A 21690-nucleotide genomic window follows, 5' to 3' on the forward strand; every position below is an offset into this window, starting at 1 on the left:
AAGAATCTTCAACTTATGACAACACAATTTTCAATTCAATTCAATTCAAAATTTATTCAGTAAATAATCATATACATGGTTGCGGCTGAATAGAACATAAAATTATAACAAATTCCCTGCGAACAATAAAGTGAAAAATGGCGTTCGTGTTGCCGGACAGCCAGACAGCGTTGTGATCGATAGCTGGAAGACACGCGCGCACACCGGTCACTGTTGCAGGTATAAGCTTTCTCATTGAACATGTCAAGTTGGCACTTGTTTCTCCCCCTGGCGTTTCCGCACTGCACTAGTAGATCCGTTGACTTAAGATCGTCCAAGATCTTGCTGTTGACGATACTTTCGCAATCTAATTTGCTCAGTGGTTCCGATATGGCCTTGCCATAAAACTCGACAGCACGAGATGATACCTGCAAATAAAAACAAACGCAATCGAAAATGCTTTTTCTTGGTAAACCCTTAAGATACAACAGTGAAAATCATGATCATAAGAATACAAAGAGGTTATAAATAATTGGTACTATTTCCAGTCTTGAATACAATTGCGTAAAAACCCACAATATAGATCTTAAACAACAGTTATTATTTCATTCTAACGTTTCGGGTGGAATACCTCAACCAATCCTCAGAGATTTGCTTCAAATACTGAGAGGTATTTCCGTTAATTCGTCTTTCCATGAAGAATATCAACTGCACGTTGAACCAAGAAGGTTGGTAGACTTTAGGTTCATGAGTGTAGCTGCGATGGATTAACTCTACATATTACATTCGATTGGTGAAACGCTTTGACGATACAGCGTTTTCTCTTTATAGGCAGATATTTTACCTTGCTACATGTACTTCCATCAGCAATGGCATCGGTTGATACCCAGAAAACCGCCAGAAAAACCACCAAAAAAACTGATCAATTTCATGTTGTCCCCGAAAAACTGCAATCAGATCATAGAAATAGAGACTGGTTCCCGGCTGTGTCAGAAATACAGATATTACAAATGATCTTACCTGTATAATGTGTGTTGAGATTTAATGTGGCGTTGAAGCGACTGACGAATGTCTCATTTTGTCGATTGAATTCTGCCAGTTTTATACATATTTTGGGATGAATAATATTTGATCAGAAGTTGCTGAACGGTTTCACATTAAACATCCAACTCAGTAGATTTAATACCAACTATTTACAGGATAGATTTGATTATTTTTGCTTTGTTTAATCTGTCTGCATCTGTTTTTCTACTGTATATTGCTGGAAATTAATTTGAAGGACGATGGAGGTTTTACATTTTTCATCCACACATGAATAAAATCTTGTAAAAGGCTACATTATGAACTGTATATTCAAATATTAATTAATTGGCACCCGGTTCCACAGTTCCATATTTCCACAGCAGAGTCAAATTATTGAAAATGAACTTGAAATGAATTTCAACTCTTGACTCAAATAAAACCAAACTTTAGGACTTTGTCCAGGACTGTGGAACTGGATACTAAGTAAGCAAGTCCTGAAGTGTGAAAAAGTGTAGAAAAAAGTAGGTCCAAAATACGGTGGATCTGGATCAACAACTGTAGAAGTAGGTCATGAAGTGTGGAACTTGGCCCACAACAGTAAAAGTAGGTCCAGAACAATGGAACTGCGTCGACAACTGTAGAAAGTAGTCCAAAATTGTGGAACTTGCTCTACATCTGTAGAAACATGTCCAAAACTGTGGAACTGGATCCAAAACCGTAGAATGGGCCCAGTACGGAACTGGGTCGACAAGTAAGGAAGGTGCATTCCAGTGGAACTCGATCCAAAAATTAGGTCTACAACAATACAGTGGAACCGGGACAACTGTACTAAGAAAGTTTTCAGAACTTGGTCCAAAACTGTTGAAATTGATCCAAAACACTGTGGAAATGGATCTAGTTTTATGAAAAAGTGCGGGATTGGTTCGAAGGAAAAGTTCGAAGTTTTGACATAAGAATCTATTCTATATCGTGTGTTTTCTGTATTTGCAGTTGACATTGACGAAAACTTGTTCAATTCAATTTGGGGAAAATCGGCGAAAAAATCTAATTACACCAAACGTTTTAACAATAGTAAATATCAATAAAATCATTGATTGTATTGATCACGAGTTGATTATTCGTACTATTGATTATTCGTAGATGATAGCTTTGATCAGATACCCTCTTTAGGAAACATCCAAGTTATATGTAGAAGTTTCTGCCACATTTTGAATTTGCCAAAAAGAATCTGCATGATAAAAATTGTTAACTTGAGAAATTCTAACGAGTTTGAAACTTTAGGGCAGTCTAGGGGTACCGTCTGACTATGCCTCGGACGGTGTTGAGACAAAATAATGTTTGACGCTGAAATTTGAATTTTCACAGTTCACAAAATAAAGAATAATTATAATGAAAAAATAATAATAACTTGTCCCTAGCCCGAACAGACAGAGTATCATCAAACACACGACCATTCAAACTTATTGTATTGCAAGGCCGCACTTATTACACATTGTTTTCGATTATACTATGATCCCGACAGCTGGTGTAGAATTCGACCTAGTACCTTTACACTCCATCAGTAGTCTATATCTTCTGAATAACAAAATTTATATTTAAACATGTGGAAATGTGATTGTATAACAAGTTGAATATGTCCATGATGAGGAAACGCCGTTTGTTAATCGTCGAAGCATTTCGTCAATAATGATCCAATAATCCATCGTAGCTTAACTCATGAACCTAAAGTCTACAAACCTCATTGGTCCTATGTGCAGTTGATATTCCTCATGGAAAGACGAATTAACAGAAATAACTCTCGGTATCTGAAACAAATCTCTGAATATGGGTTGAAGTATCCCACCCCAAACGTTAGAATGAAATAGTAGCTGTTGTTTTGGATCTATATTGTGGGTTTTTACGGTTTGAGGGTTTTTATATTGTTTATCAGTGTTGTATTTGAAAGGTTCACCAAAGAAAAAGCATTTTCAATTGTGTTTGTTTGATTGGCAGGCATCATCTCGTGCTTTCGAGTGTTACGGCAAGGCCATATCGGGACCACTGAGCAAATTGAATTGCAAGTCTATCGTCAAACGCGATATCAAGCACCTACCAGGTCGACAAGGTGACTCTTCGCCGAGGGTCTTCAATTCTAGAAAGGGCAGCTCGCTGACTAATGATTTCGCAAGAAACAATGTGAAAGATCTAAGAAAAAATTTTAGATCTTCGAGAACAGGCTTGAAACAAATGAGAAACTAGAAAACTAGAAAATGCCACGGAAATGATGGATAATTCGAACAACATCGCATCATACTAGAAGATCTATGTTCTAATTCTAATTCGGTTCTAGGTTTCGGGTTTCCTTGTTCTATACGATTCAAATTTGTGTCAATTATTTTTTTATAAATGCAAATAGATAATTCTTCTTCGGCATTATAAATGAATGTTGTGATGTATTGATTTCATTGACGGTTCGCAGTTTGCAGTGCCCCGGAAACCGGCGGGCAGATGAAACGAGTTCCCAGTTGTTCCAGACGGTGTCCAATGTACGGGAAAGGTTTTTTCAAGGGAAGCATTACGGGTAAGGGAGTTAGTGTCTCGATATCCAATACCAATATTGACTAGACCAACCAATAAAAGTAAATGGGAGATTTTGAATTGAGCCTGAGTATAATTCCACCAAATCTATATCAATAATTAGCTGGCCAGACCAGGAACTGAATTTTTCAAGTATAGCTGTTTAATATTAACTTAGTTTAATTTCATTCTCTTAATTGCGAGGGATCCTGCCAATGATTGCATACGTAAGTATAGTTGGACCAGGACAGCATTGAGAATCTTCAACTTTTGACAACTCATGAGGACAGCTGATGGCTTAGTTCGGCATACTCAGATATTAAAATAGATCACCAAAATAATAATGATGGGACTAGTTTCCTTGTGCCTATCGACTCTTTATCGACTGGCCTTTTCTGGAATGTAATGAACTTTCTTCAAATATCCCTATCAGAGAAGGAAAGATCATCGGAAAAATTAGGCGTTCGCGCGATCACTATCGTTATCTGGGAGATGAAGGCATAGGTTGTACATGTATTTAGTTATTCATCGTATCAGTTCATACTAAGAAAGAAAGATACGCACAGAATCAAGAAATTGATCAATGGGTTTGTATTAATGAATAAGTTCCTTTTCTAAGTTGTAAGCAGCGCTGTTTGGACGACCGGTTTTAGGGATTAGATTCATCCAATAATCTCTACCGTGTCTGCAATAAATAAAAGAGCATGATATATAAAGAGACGCTTCCGCGCAATGTGGATACTGGTATAAAAACGTCAGGATTATCCGGCTATCAGTTTACTTTTGACGATCATGTTCATATACACTCTGTCCATATCCAGCCGCGAATGGTAAATTATGATCTTTTCCGGGTGGTCTGAATCCTCGTTCCTCGGATAACTGTAATCAATATAATTATAATGTTAATTATCATGTGAATGGATTTCCCAATGTGATTTGGATAATGAAATGCGATGCAAGATTTTGTGTACAAACCTCTTCGGACATTTCACGAATATGATAACTCTCGAATCCGCAACATCCTCCGATGTACCTCACTCCAAGTTCATAAGCTTTACGGGCATAGTCTCTACATTCCCAACGAGTAAGAATGCGTGGTTCCATCGCTGAAAATGAAAATGCAACTAAATACACATGTATTAGCTATTTCAATGTCGAGACGATCGAAATGTTATTTCAGCTCACCTAACATACACTCGGGTAAATGAGAATATCCTTCAACTAGATACTCAGTTTCAGGAGAAAGGAATCCGATTGGCTGCATCATCAGAAATGGAGATAAACCAGCTTCATTCAGGGCATCTTTCATCAATTTCATCGTTTTCAGTTGCGCGTTATAATCAAACTGGCAATTTAAACCCACAATATCGGCCCCTGGGTGATTGAAAACAAACACCTACGATTATGATTTAATAAACTTTGCACGACATTGAAACATGTTTGAAAAATAACGCATATTAAGAGGGATGTTTCTTGAGTGAAGGCATGATTTGACACCTCGTTTAGCCATTCTAACTGCACATTCTCCTGCACTGATTCCATCGATACACCCAACTGGACCTATTCTCATCGTACACGCTATAGGTTTGTTGTATTTCTTCATGACATCAATCGCCCACTCCATCTCTTCGATTGAGCAGAAAAACTGGATTCGAAAAATACATGTATACATTCGACACTACAGTGTTATACAAACGTTCGATTTGTTGATAGTGAAATTCCATGGTAAAATAGCAATGAATATCATCCTTGTCTTGAATAACAGATGCTTACCTCTGCTATAAAGAAATCGACATCCTTTTCTTTGAACACGTCGCATTGCTTTTCGAATTCTGCTTGAACCGCTGCCTTCCCTTTTCCAGCTATGTAGGTCGGTGTAGGCGACAAACCGCCGCTAACTAGTAGATTGTATGCTGTGGCAACATTACGTGCAAGATCGCATGCCGCGTGGTTTATTTCAGATGTCTAAGATAAATACATTATAAATATGTACATCATTACCACGGCACTAACCATTCAGTACAATTTGTATGAATGAATAGTTGAATAGAAATACTGAATAGAAATAAGAGTGAGATAGATAAAGACCACAACCTACGTTATAATTTTTGGCCGACTCACTACATTGAAGCATTCCATCCGTCGCGTGAAAGGTGAATGCTTGCATTACATCAGCTCCAGCTCGAGCAAATTCTTTATGTAAACCACTGACTTAAAAATGGCAAATTAATGATTTTTCTTTCATCGGCTAATTCGTTTTGACTTTGATATAACCCAACAGTTATTCTAAAGGACGTTTTTTTCTGGCTGATGCCTCGTAGTTCGCCATTGTTTAAAGTCAAGTGATTCAAAATGATGCCCACAAAACTATAGATTTTGTTGCAGGCAGGAAGGTGTGCTAAAAATGATCGGGTAAAGTTGGCTAATTGTGTTATGGGCTGTGAATAGAATAAGTCACAAACATGTAAAACCTACCGGCGTCAGGATGTTCTAGAACGCATTCAGGAGTATACAACCCAGCAGTCATATATCCTCTTTTTTCGAATGTATTCATGTAACTACCGTCGCCAATGATTACGCGTTTTGCTAATATCTCCAGTATATTCGGTTTAGCTGCCATATCTAGTATCTTGCAAATAAGGCCACCTTGAATCGTTTGACGTCTGACAAAGATTAACAAAATTGTCTAACGTATTCTACTAGGCCTATTAGGTCAACAATCGCTGTCCCATTTGATGGTTATAGAAAATGATTGCCTTGATATACATGTCACTCGTATATTCTGTTGTTGTTGTTCTATGAGGTTCCGTCTAGGCAATGAGAGTTTTGATGTATATCAAATCATTTACTAGACCGTTGCCATTGGGAAAAAGATATCCCCCAAAAGTTGCATCTGTTCACGGTGACGAATATCCGCGATATCATAAGCTGAGATCCTGCCCTTTCTGATGATATAGACGAACACTATCAAGTCCATTCAATTTGATCAAGTATAAAGGTTTATTAAGGTTTTTATGGGTTCATACGAAATTCCTGGATGCTGCGGGGACCTGCTGTTTGAGGGATGATTTCTCAAGGATTCTAGATTTTGGCAATTTGGTCGGAAGCCTTCATGAGTTGATAATTATATAATGTGTTTTTGTACGATATAGATTAGTTGCATCATATCTATAGAACTAATTACTGGATGTAATTAATCTATACCGCTGTTAATTCGTTGCTGATTTTAATATGTCAATTAGATCTTAATCGATTTACTCAATTACAATAATTAGAACAGCATTGAATTAGTTTACCTTCACAGAAGTCGAAAATGTGTAATTCAGTAATTAATGTCAGTCGCCAGTGTTTTATTAATGAGATGTGCTCCTCTCTCACGTGTCAGGTTTGAGTGACAGATGATCCCGGTATAAAACAATCTGATGAGACATCAACTAATCAGTTCAGCCAATGACTAGTCATCATCATCACTTGGATTAGCGGATAATCAGTAAGCGCGGGATTACGAATTAAAATTCAATCGATGATTTACGGATTACCACTCATAGGATTTAAAGATTACAATGGATTATTACGTCGTTAAAACGATTGTGTTGATTTCAGTAATCTATTTAGTAACGGGTTAGTCTTCATATCTTATCGATAATGACAATAAAGTTATTAAATTATCAGATGATAAATGATAATATTGAAATGTTGTTTTTCATCAATTAAAGGTTGAAAATATCGGAATAAAAAATATAAAAGTGGAGCTGAATGGATTGACGAAAAAGATCCCCGTAAACAGCACTCGTGTTCGGTAAGTAAATTGTACCTGGATTTCTCAAATAATATGTCACGTCTGAAGTAAACTACTGCTGCTGCTGCTGCTGCTGCTGATAGCTACGAACCAGTCCCATCTGCGTTAAAATTTAATTCATTAAACTTACAGAAAAACATCTGATTCTAACTCACTAGATCCTGATTGTTTTACATTAGCAAAGCAATGGTTTAATGTTTCATGATATTTTTTTCAGTCCGGTGTTCTGACTCTAAGTAAAGTACAATGTCGCGCGGGATGTCGTGAACAGATACATAAACCGGGTCAATGTTGTCCGGCCTGTAGCAGCGAGAAAGAGAACACTAAAGGATGTGTTCTGAATGGAATAACCGTCGAAGATGGGAAATCAATGACAAAACCCGGTGAAAAATGTACATCATGTAAATGCCAGGTATAAATGAATAATCATGTTTGATTCTAAAAAATTTAAGCAATTCATACGTATTTCACTGATATATACACACGTTCAATTTCATATTATATAAATATCATTGTTTTCGATGTATTTCAGTCGAGTGAATTGACGCGTATTCGGAAAGTTTGCGCAGTTTTAAATTGTCCACAAAAATATCAAGTACACGAAGAAAATGAGTGCTGTCCAATTTGTAAAGGTAACTAATCTTTCAAGATGTCCAGGGGACATGGGTTCGAGTCCTGGCGCGGTGGCATAATTATGTTTGGTCATAACTGCATCTCTTATCTACCCTCTCTTAATTAATTGGGGGAAAAGAAACATCGATCCCTAACGATTAAGAGGGCTCAACGGGTTGAGGCATAAACAACATAAGTTCTTGTCGTTTAATCTACAATATTTGATTTTTCTTGCAGGTAAAGAAGCCGTATCGGTCGGTTCTATTCACGGCAGCTGTTTATTTCGCGGTCATCTTCATCAAGAAAATCGACATTTCATGCCGGATAAATGCACGAAATGTTCTTGTTACAAGGGCGGGATGCAGTGTTATCGTAAATCGTGTCCAGATCTGAATTGCCCGAAACAATTCTTGGTCTACGATAAGAAATCGTGTTGTCCGAAAGGTAAGCGTCCTGCTGGATGTGCATACAAAGGCAAAATGTACAAGGTAAATATCTTACTATTTGAGTTAAGAGCACATGACTCTTATTGTGAACATATATTCTAATAACCGTAGGACAGCATAGACGAAATATCCCTGTACATTGTAGTATGTTTTTCATAAAAGAGCAAGAAACTGTCTTTTTAAATTTGAATTAAATCTTTATCTTTAATGCTACTCTGTCCTTTATTCCAACCTTGAACTCAGTAGTATTCTATTTATAGATTGATCAGATCTTGAAGGATGGATCCTGTACTGATTGTAGTTGTAAAGATGGAAAAGTCACCTGCCAAGAAATAACGTGTGGTTCAACTCCTAAATGTTCACAGGTAAATATCTTAGTTTCCATGGCTGAAAACCTGGTAAAATTGAGGAACTAATGTTAAGATCATTATTGATTGAAAAAACCAATAATTATTGTTCTATCATTTCTTGAGTGAATACCTACTCGATGTTTCGACCATATCCTAATACTTGTTTGCAGGGATACTATTGGGGTGATAAATTAGTAGTTTGCATAGAGGGAGGGAAGCCAGAGTTCGGGGCAGTGGCTGAAGTTAGTAAATAACCTACGTAGATGCTTACGTCGCACATAAGACACTGAATAGAAGATAGGTGAAAGTGACGTGAGTATCTGCGTAGGGTTGCTGGTTATAGCGGCAGCCTTGAGCTCTGGTATGGCTAGGAAATAAACAAGTAATAAACTCGTGACGTATAATATATGTAGAAGTATACGTCACGAGTAACATGAAATAAGATAAAAAGGGAGGGTCAGCACAGTAAGGGGGAGAGAGATGCTAGAGTGGCGGAGAAGCCTAAAAAATACGAGCTGTAGGAAGGAATAAGAATTGTGCGGGAAAATAAAGAAAGAACGTAGACCCACGAGAAGAGTTGTTATTATTCTGGAGTCAGAGGGATATCACTTATCGGATTAATCGGAACCAACAACGACAACACGAGGGGAGAACGCAACGTGGCCCCCACAACAATTGGTTGAGAAATTCAACCCCGCAACATTGTTGGAGAACCGAAAGCAACTCCACAACATTGGTGGAGAACAGTGGTGTATCCTGCACCTCTCGCTGCCAAGCGATCGTGTATATTTGGTGAGTGAACAGGGGTGAAGTAAAAGTGTAAGATGAACGTTACATTCCGTAACCGTTATAATTACATGAAATACGGGCCGCTACCGCGGGTTAAGTTGAAATATTGCGGATAACTCGATCTGTGTATAAAAATCATTCCCGTCTGGATTTAATAGCTGTTTGTTTGTCTTATTCGAGAAATGTGTAATCTTCGTATCGTCATATTCAGTTGAAATGAATTATAGAGCTTCCAGTGCGGAAAGTAGTTGTTTCTTTCCATATTTAAATTAATTGAATTATCCGATTTGGTGTGGCGTTTTCGTAAGATCGTGTTTTGGACACTACGTTTTACATGGCAGCAAATTGAATTTACGACTCCGAATTTAGATTCGTGTGAATTAACGGACATAATGGCGTTCGGAAACGAAGTGATTCTGCGATCATAGCGCGATAAATGAAAAACAGTGGAGTATTAGAGGCATTATACAAACGCATTTCATCATCGGACAGTTCATAGATCTGCTACGGGAAATCGACCTTGGAGACGTTCAACGGACTACGATTGCGGCTTATAGTAATTGTAAATAATATGATATGTATTTCCGCATGTTTTGATTGCTTTTGTAGAATGATACTCAGCGTTTTTAAGTTGCTTGTGTGCTGGGTTATTGTATCTACGTAGATATAAATATGCACTACGTAAATCTGTTATAGTTTGCTAAATTTGCTGGATGGTATTTCGCGAAAGAATGATTTATTAGTCTAGGTAAGCCACTTGGTTATCAGTGTAACGATTGAAAGCGCTCACTGCCTGTATATACCTAACAAATAACTGTGGTGTTTATGTGGTTTTAAGAAATATAATGAGTATCGCGAGTTAGTATAGAATATGTTTATTGTGAAAAGGTTAGATTGGGCGCTCAGTGGTGAATCTTACCGGAGGGGGTTTGAATAGAGTAGTTTATATGAGATGAATTAAGGTGGACCAGGGACCTGGATGAAGAGTAAGGGATGCTCTAGGGGTGGTCCGGAATAAAACGGGGGATTATAGCCCGAAGGATGAATTCTGAAGATCCTTTGAAACAGTATAATGTTTAGTGGCTAGCCTCTGGGAAAGATTGGATATATATGTTGGACATTATTAGGGTCGAATATCAAGAAATACCAAATGGGTGATTCGTCGGCCGGTTCCCTATTTATCCATTGATTTTATTTACTCCGGTAAGGCGTGACATGGGGGATGATACGGAAATGAGAAATGTCACGATACAGCTATTTGTTAGGTATGCTGAAATGGCCATTCAGGGGATTGGTTTTTTAGAAGTAAAGGGTTGCTCATTGCGTAATACAATAAGCATGATAAGTATTATTCGGTGGATTGGGTATCTTAACTGAATGGTCGTAGATAGCAGGGATGTGTGCTCGCTATGTTTTTTTTCCAAACTTTCAGTCCGTCTTGACCTGTTTATATACAGGATGATGCGTCGGCCGTTTTACATGTGGGGTTATATCCCCTGATTTGCGGGAAGGAATTAGAACAATTCGAATATCAGATGTGGGTGGTTTGGAAGACCATAGGCCCAGGAGTTAAAGTTAATTTTTGAGAATCGGCTGTTTGAATGGCACTGAATGAGTAGTGTCCAGAGGAATTTTCCCTAACTTTTGGGTGATGCATCTTAATGAGTTTTGTGGTCACTTTATGACATCCTTCCATAAATATATGGCGGCCTGCCTGTCTATTTCAACGGTTCCAAGCCGCAAATAGCAGTTCATGTTATCCCTGCCTAGACTACGGATAAATGTGCTTTCTGAGGCAATGGGTGGGGACTAGCAGCTGACATCTCAATAATGCGAATGTACGCATGCGGTATATTCATTTTTGGTATGTTTTGGCTTACCTTTATGTTACGTACACATAGAAAAATTATTATGAAATTGTTTGTGAATTCATTGTTGAGCATGTCTGTTGCCAACGTGTGCTGGGCACATAATAATCAACTAAAATAATGATGTATTTGGCATCTGTATTAATTTACGTCGTTGATTGGGGTCGGGACAGGTTTGACAAATCATCTGATATCGGTTAAGGTAACGGCTGATAGTTTGGACAGTGGGAAATTGACATGTTTGCAATGGTAATTTTAAAGACAAATTAGGCTGCACACACTGATTATTTTTTTTTGGTAAAGATAACGAGAACGAGAAGAGTCAGAAAGTTGAAGTGGTTGGTCATATATTGTTAAATTATTAGACTACATGAATGTGGATATAGAGAAATGGGTGATTGTCTATGAAAGCTATTTGGGAAGTTGTGTTTGATATGTTTTTTTTTGCAACAGAAAATAAGTCGGAACAAATTGTTAGATGGAAAAGGCCAAGCGCCCCAGCTGCTTGACGTTTATTTGAAAAATTATACCAAAACACGTGACAACCTAATTTGCTGTCACGTACAAAATTACAATATCATCAATCTAACAAAGAAATACAAAGTCATACAAAACTAACTAGGTCAACCGCCCCAGCTGGATTGACCTAGTTTCTGATTTAAACAATTATCGGAAAAAATACTACGCGGTCAAACGCCCCTGCTGTTTGACCTATTTATGAATACAAGTAACTACACCACTATTGCTAAGAAGTCGAACGCCCCAGCTGTTTGACCTAGTTCGGAGTAAAAAGTCCTCGATTAATCGTAAGTGGGCTATAAAAATGCCACAAAGCCACCCACCTGTGGCTGAGCCCACACGATCACCTCGCAATCCTTATGTATTTACGGAAGGCCTCGGAATTCCACCGGCCTGCCGCCCTAATCTGTGCGTCGGGGACTCCCCTCGATGCTGCATCGGTTGCAGCGACGATGCGGAAGGAGTGACCCTTGAACGCCCTAGGTGACAGTTTACACCATTCCAGCAGGCACACGAGGGGACGGTCGAATGCTCGCCTTAACCACGGAGCTCCACTGCAGTCTATAAAAAGCGGGCCTGGACGCGGGCCTCGGCGCTGTAAATAAGTGGTGATAGTCGATCGGGCATCGGTAACCCTGGTCGAAAGGGAGGAAAAATCAACCTGTATGACCTGAGGGCCAACGCGTGCGCTGTGCTTAAACTTCTTTAGGATTATTTGGAGACCAAAGGCGGTGAGTGCCACGTCTTCGAGCTGTACTACACTCTGCGTTAGGGCGAGTGTCCTCGGTTAGAGCTCCCCTAGGCGGAAATAACCACAAAACGCGATGGTCATAACCGATTTCACTAAAAGGCGGTTGTAGGACAGACTTTCCGTCACAGCAAGACAGTCAAATAAACGGGCCAAAACATCTGCGGTAATTGGGAGACGAACGTCGAAACTCCGCGATAGATTTCTCGCGCCTGCTAACATTTTCTGAATGATAAATGATCGACAAGGGTCGGCCTCCCATTTTATCTTGTGAAAATATGAAATTGCCGACAATGTCGACGCAGTAGCTGCGGCCGACAAACCCTTTTCGTGCAAATGTGCGACGAACAAGACGATGGAATATACCGAAACCGGGACCAAAATTGTGATGCCCAACTGCTGGCCAAACGCGACTAGCTTACCCCAAGACCGATCATAGGCCTTCGCGGTTTCCGTCGTCAAAGCCGCTGCTAACAGGGCGTCTATAGTAGGTTTATATTTGCTGGCAGCCAAGACTGGGGAACCGGCGTAGGTTGAAGGTCGGCCCATGGCGCTTCCATGCGAAATCGACGAAACTGGAACCGAGAAAGTAGGTCGGGTAAAATGTTATATTTCCCGGGTATATGTTCGCTAATGAAAACGATGTCAAATTTCAAACAAACAGAGACCATCTTGCGGACGAGGGTCATCATAGCCTTGTCCCGTGAAGATTGTTTATTAATAACGTGGACCACCGATTGGTTATCGGAATTAAAACATATAGTCTTATTTTTCCAATGTGCCCCCCAGATTGATAGTGCGGCAACGATTGGGTATCGTTCAAGGACCGCGATCGAACAAGACTTCCAGCTTAAAGGCCACGAACCGTGGAACCAGTGGGTGCCGTAAACGGCACCGTAACCAAAAGCACCGGCGGAATCAGTGTACAAATTCAAACGATCGTTAGTGAGCTTACGCTCATCGATGAAAAATGATCGACCGTTAAAATTTGAAAGGAAGACGTTCCAGACCCGGAGATCATTCTTCGCGCTCGCCGTCAGCGAAATGTGCAACGAACGGTGAGGCACGCCCACGGTGAGGTCGATCAGCCTCCTGAGAAACGGTCGTCCCGGTACGATGACTGAGCAGGCAAAATTCAACGTCCCTAGTAGTGACTGTAACTCTCGCAAAGTCACATTCCGTTTAGACAGGAATGTTTCCACCAGGGCCATGCATTTTGCCAATTTATCTTCCGGCAAACGTGCCTCGTGCAAAATAGTATCGAGCGTGATGCCGGCAAACGGTAGGATTTGCGACGGGCGAAAAGTTTTGACTTCCTTTATGGGTACGCCGAGCTGTTCGCATAGGTCAAGAAAATTTATCAGATCGCGGTCGCACTTAGATTTGCCCTTAGCAATAATCAAAAAATCATCTAAAATATGTACAATGTGGGAAATCCCGAGCTTATTAATCGCAATCCATTTAATACACGACGAGAACCGGTCAAAAATCGCGCAGGAGCTGGCTGCGCCCATGGGCAGAACTGCGTCGACGTAAAAAAGACCGTCTAAAGTGAAACCCAACAGTGGTTGGTCTAACTTATGTATAGGGATTATCCTGAAAGCCGACTCTATGTCGGTCTTTGCTAGGAAAACATCGTCACCAAGGGACTTGATGATTTTAATCGCATCCTGGATTGTCGAGTATTTAATGGTGGATGCCTCCTCGGGAATAAAATCGTTTATCGACGAGCCTTCCGGGTACGATAGATGGTGAATAACCCTAAAACCCCCGGAGCTTTTAGGAACTACCCCTAGGGGTGAAACGTGAATTGGGGTACCGTCCGGCATGACTGGAGTCTGAAAAGGGCCCAGAACTCTACCCGTTGCAAGCTCTTTGTTGACTCTTTCACGTATCACGTCAGGGCGCTCCCTAGCGGACTTAAGGTTATCGACGCATTTGGTAGGTGAGGGGCCAGAGAAAAAACTATCTAAGCGAAAACCCGAAGTAAAACCTTCAATAATAATGTCACGATCCTCGGCCTTGTAATCGTAAATGTATTTTCTAAGTTCGGAAATTTTGACCGGCGTCGGCAAACTATGATTTGTAGGTGGGGTCGCTACGTTTATATCCAGGCGAGGGGCTGGGCGTTTTCCGACGCGGACAGTGAGCGGCTGAATGTGGGCCTCTGCCTAACTTGCATTGGTGGGCGTATATGCAAGATTTTCGGGGACAGGACGAGGCGGCGCTATTAAACGCGTAGCAGAAATTGACTGCCTGGCCCGAAGATGCTCGAAAGGGCCGTTTCAAGTTATTATTTCGAGTCTTCGCTTCCAACCACAGCTCCCAATTGGTGGCGTCCCACCTGCCGGCGACATCTGAAGCCGCACGGAGCGCACGAAAATTCTGGTCGTAAAACACCCAATCCCCGCCCTGGGACGCAAGGTTCTGGACGCTTCGACCGTACTTGATCAGAGGTATGGCGTCATGAGGATGACGGCGCAAATGGACAGTAGAAAAGATTTCGAATGCCCTTACCCACTGCTCGATCGACTTAATGGCTGTAAGCCTGGGTGTCGCTATAGATACGTGAGGCGTTTCCTGACCGGGGGCGGGCAGCACGTTAAAGGAATACGCCGCATCGGGCTTGCGCAAAAGCACCACGAAATCCAGCCATTTTCCTGACCAAATAGATTCTTTTATCTTAACCGGCACTAACGCATCCAATGCCACCGCGGCGGGTAGAAAAGACCCCGGTCCGCTCAACTGTGGTTGTTGATAAAAACCCATACCATCGGGGATGATATTACCTGCTTCCGGCGCTGCCACATCCAAGGCCTGCGGTACTGTTATGGTCCCCTGCTGAGGCGTATTCTCAGCCTGCTGAGGTGTATTTGCAGCGGTGTTTGCAGGGATGGCGTTGACCTGGGGTAACAAAGAGACCGCTCTTTCGAGAGTCTCCAGCAGGCGGTCTGCCCGAGCCTCCTTCTCTGAGATAGCCCCAGCTGGCGCTTTCCTCCGCTTGTTTGAGGCTGGGGTTGCCTGTTGCTTTCTCTTGGTGCGCTGCATTATTACTCTATATGACTACTAAAACACAAAATACGTGCGGGTTATTAACCGTATCAGTATTATGAATAAGACCTGCCTACTGCCGGCAGCAGGAAAATTAAGCCCTAATATTAATGATTATTTCGTGGGCACCTGCCCAGAAGCAGGAAAATTAAGCCCTTATACTAATTATTATTTCCTGGGCACCTGCCCAGAAGCAGGAAAATTAAGCCCTAATATTAATGATTATCTCGTTGGCACCTGCCCAGAAGCAGGAAAATTAAGCCCTAATATTAATGATTATTTCGTGGGCACCTGCCCAGAAGCAGGAAAATTAAGCCCTTATACTAATTATTATTTTCCTGGGCACCTGCCCAGAAGCAGGAAAATTAAGCCCTAATATTAATGATTATCTCGTTGGCACCTGCCCATAAGCAGGAAAATTAAGCCCTAATATTGATGATTAATTCGTAGGCACCTGCCCAGAAGCAGGAAAATTAAGCCCTTATACTAATTGTTATTTCCTGGGCACCTGCCCAGAAGCAGGAAAATTAAGCCCTTATGTTAATGATTGTCTCGTGGGCACCTGCCCAGAAGCAGGAAAATTAAGCCCAATATTAATGATTATATCGTGGTAACCCGCCCAGAAGCAGGAAAATTAAGTCCAATATTCATGATTAATTATCCCATGGGCACCTGCCTAGAAGCAGGGAAATTAAGCCCTATATCAATATGTATCACAGGAAAATTAAGCCCTCATATTTAACATTTATTCATGGGCACCTGCCCCGAAGCAGGAAAATTAAGCCCGATATTAATGCTTATCTCCTGGGACCTCCAGTACAGTAGCATATTCTAAAAACCTTTACGGTAATGATCGGGAAAAATGCACGCCCTAATCAATGGTTATTGCAGGATTAGGAAAATTCCATGGGCCCCTGGCCAGAGGCAGGCAAAATTCAACCTTTCATCAATGAAGACCAGGTAAAAAACTTAAAGGTAATAACGTGCATAGAAACATCAAACTGTATCATTTCTGAGCATCCGAGCATTAAGTTATTGGCTCAAGGATTACTGAGTACGTAAAGTATATATATATATATATTTAAGGAGGCTATATCAATCACTAATTTATTTATTTATATGTTAACGAATACTATATAATTTTTTTTTTTTTTATAATATACAAGCAGTTATGTATGTGTGTCCATATCACTACGTATTTCCATGCTTCAGACCCTTTCACTCCTATTAGTCCCGAGACACTTCCCGGCCTTAACCATCGCCCCACGGAGTGACCGATATAGTTTAATGTTGCCCTGTTTGTTCAAGTGAACTAGATCCCCACCATACAGATTATATCTAGAATTCCAAAACCCCCGATGCCGCCAGGAAAATATCTTTTCGCACCCTGTACAAGCGGCGTGCAGAAATTCCTGCGCTTGTCTAACCCTACTATTCCCAGTAATTTCGTTAAAACTGCGCCATCTCTGGCGGCGAATAGGGTCACATATATACACAACACCACCCGTACGCTCGACAATGGCATTAGCGTATTGAAATATTTTCATTCCAACATACGCTGGGGTTAGATACCGGTTATCTAGGTCGTTTGACCCAATCTGCAGCAAAACTAATGTAGGCCGCTGCTCACAGATCAATGAGAGCACATCACGGTTTATCAAAATATTATTAAATAATATAGTTGCTCCCCCAATACCGATCAAATGAGGTGCCGCAAAGTCTAAACCAGCTAGACCCCAATCGGAATTAACAATAGAGGAAGCAGAACTATTCTCTCTCACAAAATCACCCAGGCGCCTTATATAACTATGGCCTACGACTACAATGTTCTTAGACATCCTATCTAAAAATACCGGTATTCAAAAGTATCGGATGAGTACGTAAAAAAAAGGATAATTAACGATTAAAAAAGGAGAAATGAAAATGTTTGTTTTTTGCATGACTACAATTGTATAGGCTTGTTCTCATTAAATGTAAGATCAATATACAGATGTACATGCCTCATAATTGTTATATATTACTGATGAAAAGAGTCTCATATTTGATATTTGTAGATGATTGCTTTCCCTTAGATAAAGTTCGTGTGTTAAGTTTATAAGTATTTAGAAATTTTTTTTGGCTTACCGTAAAATTCTATGGGGTCCATGTAGGTCTCGTTGATGAATAAGATGAACTGATGATGAGTGGGGTGTGTTGCTTAGCTAAGGTAGAAGTTATGCGGGATGGGATAATAGGGAAAGGGTCAGAAATTGTGATTTATGGCTACTTTACAGGTGTTGTAAATTGATGTACGGAATGGTGGTTGTGTATCATTAGTCTTGATGTTCTGAAGGTTTTGTGTAATTTTCATTACCCTGCGGCTGGCTTTAAGTTGTAAGAGATGTTGCTTATAAATGATGTTCTGAAGCCTGTGCACTTTTGAAAAGATTTTTTTTTTGGAAACTACAATAGGGTCTTGTGACTTTTTGGCGATTGGGGACCAATCGTCTGGGGAGGAGGATAGTATTGGGGTGATAAATTAGTAGTTTGCATAGAGGGAGGGAAGCCAGAGTTCGGGGCAGTGGCTGAAGTTAGTAAATAACCTACGTAGATGCTTACGTCGCACATAAGACACTGAATAGAAGATAGGTGAAAGTGACGTGAGTATCTGCGTAGGGTTGCTGGTTATAGCGGCAGCCTTGAGCTCTGGTATGGCTAGGAAGTAAACAAGTAATAAACTCGTGACGTATAACATATGTAGAAGTATACGTCACGAGTAACATGAAATAAGATAAAAAGGGAGGGGCAGCACAGTAAGGGGGATAGAGATGCTAGAGTGGCGGAGAAGCCTAAAAATACGAGCTGTAGGAAGGAATAAGAATTGTGCGGGAAAATAAAAAAAGAACGTAGACCCACGAGAAGAGTTGTTATTATTCTGGAGTCAGAGGGATATCACTTATCGGATTAATCGGAACCAACAACGACAACACGAGGGGAGAACGCAACGTGGCCCCCACAACAATTGGTTGAGAAATTCAACCCCACAACATTGTTGGAGAACCGAAAGCAACTCCACAACAATACTTTCGGGCTGTTTTTATTCTAAATGTGGGGGTTTATTTTAGTTTGATATGTTTTAATGCTGCCCGTCATCCATTCTTGGAGGGTTTTTCGATGGCGTTTAAATCATTTCATATTTTCGTGAAATCATGAAACTTGAATACATTATATCTTTTCATTTTTTTCAGAAATCTATTCTCTATCGGTCTAAAGGAGAATGTTGCCCTCTATGTGTCGCGGCTCATAGTATCTGTTCAGTTACTAACTCGAACAAGGATTATCTATCGTACGCTTCGTTTGACGGGTTCAATTACAAATTCGGCGGAACTTGTCGCTACACTTTACTTCAAGACGTCGCAGATCGTCGGATTAACATCCGCGTCAAGAATGAGTATCATCCGTATCCGACTGTCAGAACTAAACTCGTTACAATCATCGTATCTTCGTTATCTATCGGGCTTCATCGAGATCTGGATATCAGAGTGAATCGTAGTAAAATCGCTGTTCCGTTCAAACATGAAAACTTTACTATCGAAGTCGTCAAAAACGCGACAGTGGTCGTGAATATGATAAACGGATACAGATTAACCTGGAGTAAACAAGGCGATATCAATGTTTACGTAACTGCGAGTAAGCAGAATAAATTAGGCGGTCTTTGCGGTAATTTCAATCAAGTCGTAAAAGACGATAGTAAAATGAAAATCAAGCAGGAAATTGTCTCAGACTCGGAGGTTTTCGCCAAGTCGTGGCGGGTCGGTGGTAAATGTAACTGCGACGAACCGTTTAATAGTAGAAAGTCGTCGTGTAAAACTGTGGATCAGCGAGTTCGCGCTCATCAGAAATGTGCTGTCTTAAAGAGTCCGGCGTTCAAAAAATGCCACAAGAAAGTCCCCGTCCAACCATTCCTCAGGTAAATATCAACTTCTTTAGCAAAGAAACCATTACGCGTTGGGGAATAGGTGGTTCACGAAAAAAGAATTTGTAAAATTCACGACCGAATTAACCAGTTTCCTCAGTTGGCTGGTACCGAATAAGGAACTGTCCATATCTCATAGAAACAAGTTACGAAACTCATAAAATGAAAAACTAGTTTGATAATTATTTGTTATCTATTTTATTTTCAGGGCTTGCACTGATAACGTTTGCGAATGTCCTTCGGGTAAAAACTGCGAATGCGCCATCGTGAAGTTTTACGTGAAAGAATGCGCCGAGCACAACATACATCTCAAACTGCCTAAACAATCTCAATGTGACCATTCTACTCGGCAGAAACAACATGACTCTTACTCTTCAAAGAAGAAGAAGAACTTGAAAAAACAAAACAAGCAGAAAAGAAGAGGAAAAATGCCGTTGTTGTTACGATCATTAGGAGGTGTTGTAATTGGTGATGAGTTCGAGAACGCCATATTGGATTAGAACGGGCGAGATCCTACATAATGATAAAACCTGTTCTGAAAAAATGTGGACTTTAAAATTAGTAAAAAAATTCAGAAAGATTTAGTGAAAAAAATGATTGTATCTAGTGGAAAAATTATTGATATGATAATTGATTCTCGGTGTTATTTTTCTGTTGCTGCTGCTGCTGTTGTTGTTATTAATTAAACTTTTTATTTCAGAGTTTTTGCCATTTCAGGATTTATAGTCATTTCGTAGAAAATGTAGAATATTTCTATATTTTTGTGGCATTGTTTTCAATGTCTTTATCTCTAACATTGCTTTACATATATATATATATATATATATATATATATATATATATATATATATATATATATATATATATACACTGTACGATTTTGTTATCATATTGCGACTTTGTTTTGCAGGTTGTAATTAGTATCTTTTTGTAAGTTTAAGCATTTTTATATAATTCTCTAACTCAAATTCATTGTCTTGAAGTTTGTAATGTTACAACTTTTATATACTGTGCTCTTATAATGAATTTAAATTCTATTGATTTGTTACTTAAATATCTGGGTTTTTTCAGGATAATGTAAATAATCGTATGTTTTTATAACCACTATGTTTGAAATAAAACATTTGATATCATTTATAAACAATTTTCCGTCAAACTTCACTTGTCCGCAATATCAGCATCATGTCTTGAGTAGGGTGGTGATACTCGAACATCCCCGGGTGCGGTCGCAAAAAGGGAATTGTGGAAATTTTAACTAGTTTTTTCTTTTGAAAGGCAAATCAAAATACAAGTGGAACACAGCGGACTTCACGGGACCAGAAAATATGTTCGTTATAACCGATAGTTATAACCATTATATAATCGATAACATTCTCTTACTTGGAACGGAATTCTTCATATTTTTGTTGTCAACCGAGTTCGAAATAACGAGGTTCCACTCTATTTCTGAATGCATTTTACCAGCCTTTGCCCCTAAAAAATTTAGAAATCAAATCATGAAAATAATGTTCAAGTTCGATCTCCTGCTGTGTTTGCCTGTTTAACCAAACAATTCTCATCGATGAGCAGTGGTTTTATTCGATCCCAGGATCTCCTCCGTAATTACGGGTCTGCATATTTGATATTGTATATTTCATTTTTGTCAGGGGTCGCCGGTCGTCACAGGGCGCCCATAACTTGCTAGGGACGTGTCTAGCTATTATTGTACATGCCAGGGCCACCAGCTGTCCTCGCAGGATATATTCTACCGAATCTTGAATCAGCCGTAAACATTCAAAAACAAAGCTTGATTCTGTTTGGGGCAGTTCATCAACCCGCTGATGTCAAGACAATCCATCTGAAGCCATCTTCAAATTTTCCAAAAATATCTGAACTCACGTGAAAAGGTAGCCACTATAAACAGATTTAGAACGAAACAAAATATGAGAGATAGGAATTGAGCTAATTTAAGCCCCATCAATTTATCTATAGACTATTCTGAAAAAATGGGATACA

The 21690-nt window shown here is 39.9% G+C and overlaps 2 protein-coding genes across 3 annotated transcripts; one reads left to right on the plus strand and one right to left on the minus strand.

Annotated features, from left to right (window-relative positions):
- Nucleotides 1–102: 102 nt before the first annotated feature.
- LOC141903724 (betaine--homocysteine S-methyltransferase 1-like) lies at nucleotides 103–6215 on the minus strand. Of its 2 annotated transcripts, XM_074791982.1 has the most exons (9): nucleotides 6034–6215; nucleotides 5657–5769; nucleotides 5332–5523; nucleotides 5056–5203; nucleotides 4744–4932; nucleotides 4534–4664; nucleotides 4340–4437; nucleotides 4123–4243; nucleotides 103–407 (listed from the first exon to the last, which is right to left on the minus strand). In XM_074791982.1, the coding sequence occupies exons 1-8, from the start codon at nucleotides 6176–6178 to the stop codon at nucleotides 4153–4155; spliced, it is 1107 nt and encodes a 368-aa protein (XP_074648083.1). In that variant the 5' UTR covers nucleotides 6179–6215; the 3' UTR covers nucleotides 103–407; nucleotides 4123–4152. The 2 variants fall into 2 exon arrangements, with proteins under 2 accessions (XP_074648083.1, XP_074648082.1); XM_074791981.1 differs by lacking the exon at nucleotides 103–407 and having other exon boundaries at nucleotides 2969–4243.
- Nucleotides 6216–7121: 906 nt separating this feature from the next.
- LOC141904411 (BMP-binding endothelial regulator protein-like) lies at nucleotides 7122–20407 on the plus strand. Its single transcript, XM_074792996.1, has 7 exons — nucleotides 7122–7160; nucleotides 7575–7769; nucleotides 7890–7989; nucleotides 8207–8457; nucleotides 8676–8780; nucleotides 18968–19689; nucleotides 19904–20407. Exons 1-7 carry the CDS (start codon nucleotides 7122–7124, stop codon nucleotides 20193–20195), a joined length of 1704 nt encoding a protein of 567 aa, XP_074649097.1. The 3' UTR covers nucleotides 20196–20407.
- The last annotated feature ends 1283 nt before the right edge of the window (nucleotides 20408–21690 follow it).

This window comes from Tubulanus polymorphus, chromosome 4, assembly GCF_964204645.1.
Source record: "Tubulanus polymorphus chromosome 4, tnTubPoly1.2, whole genome shotgun sequence".
NCBI classification, from domain to species: domain Eukaryota; kingdom Metazoa; phylum Nemertea; class Palaeonemertea; order Tubulaniformes; family Tubulanidae; genus Tubulanus; species Tubulanus polymorphus.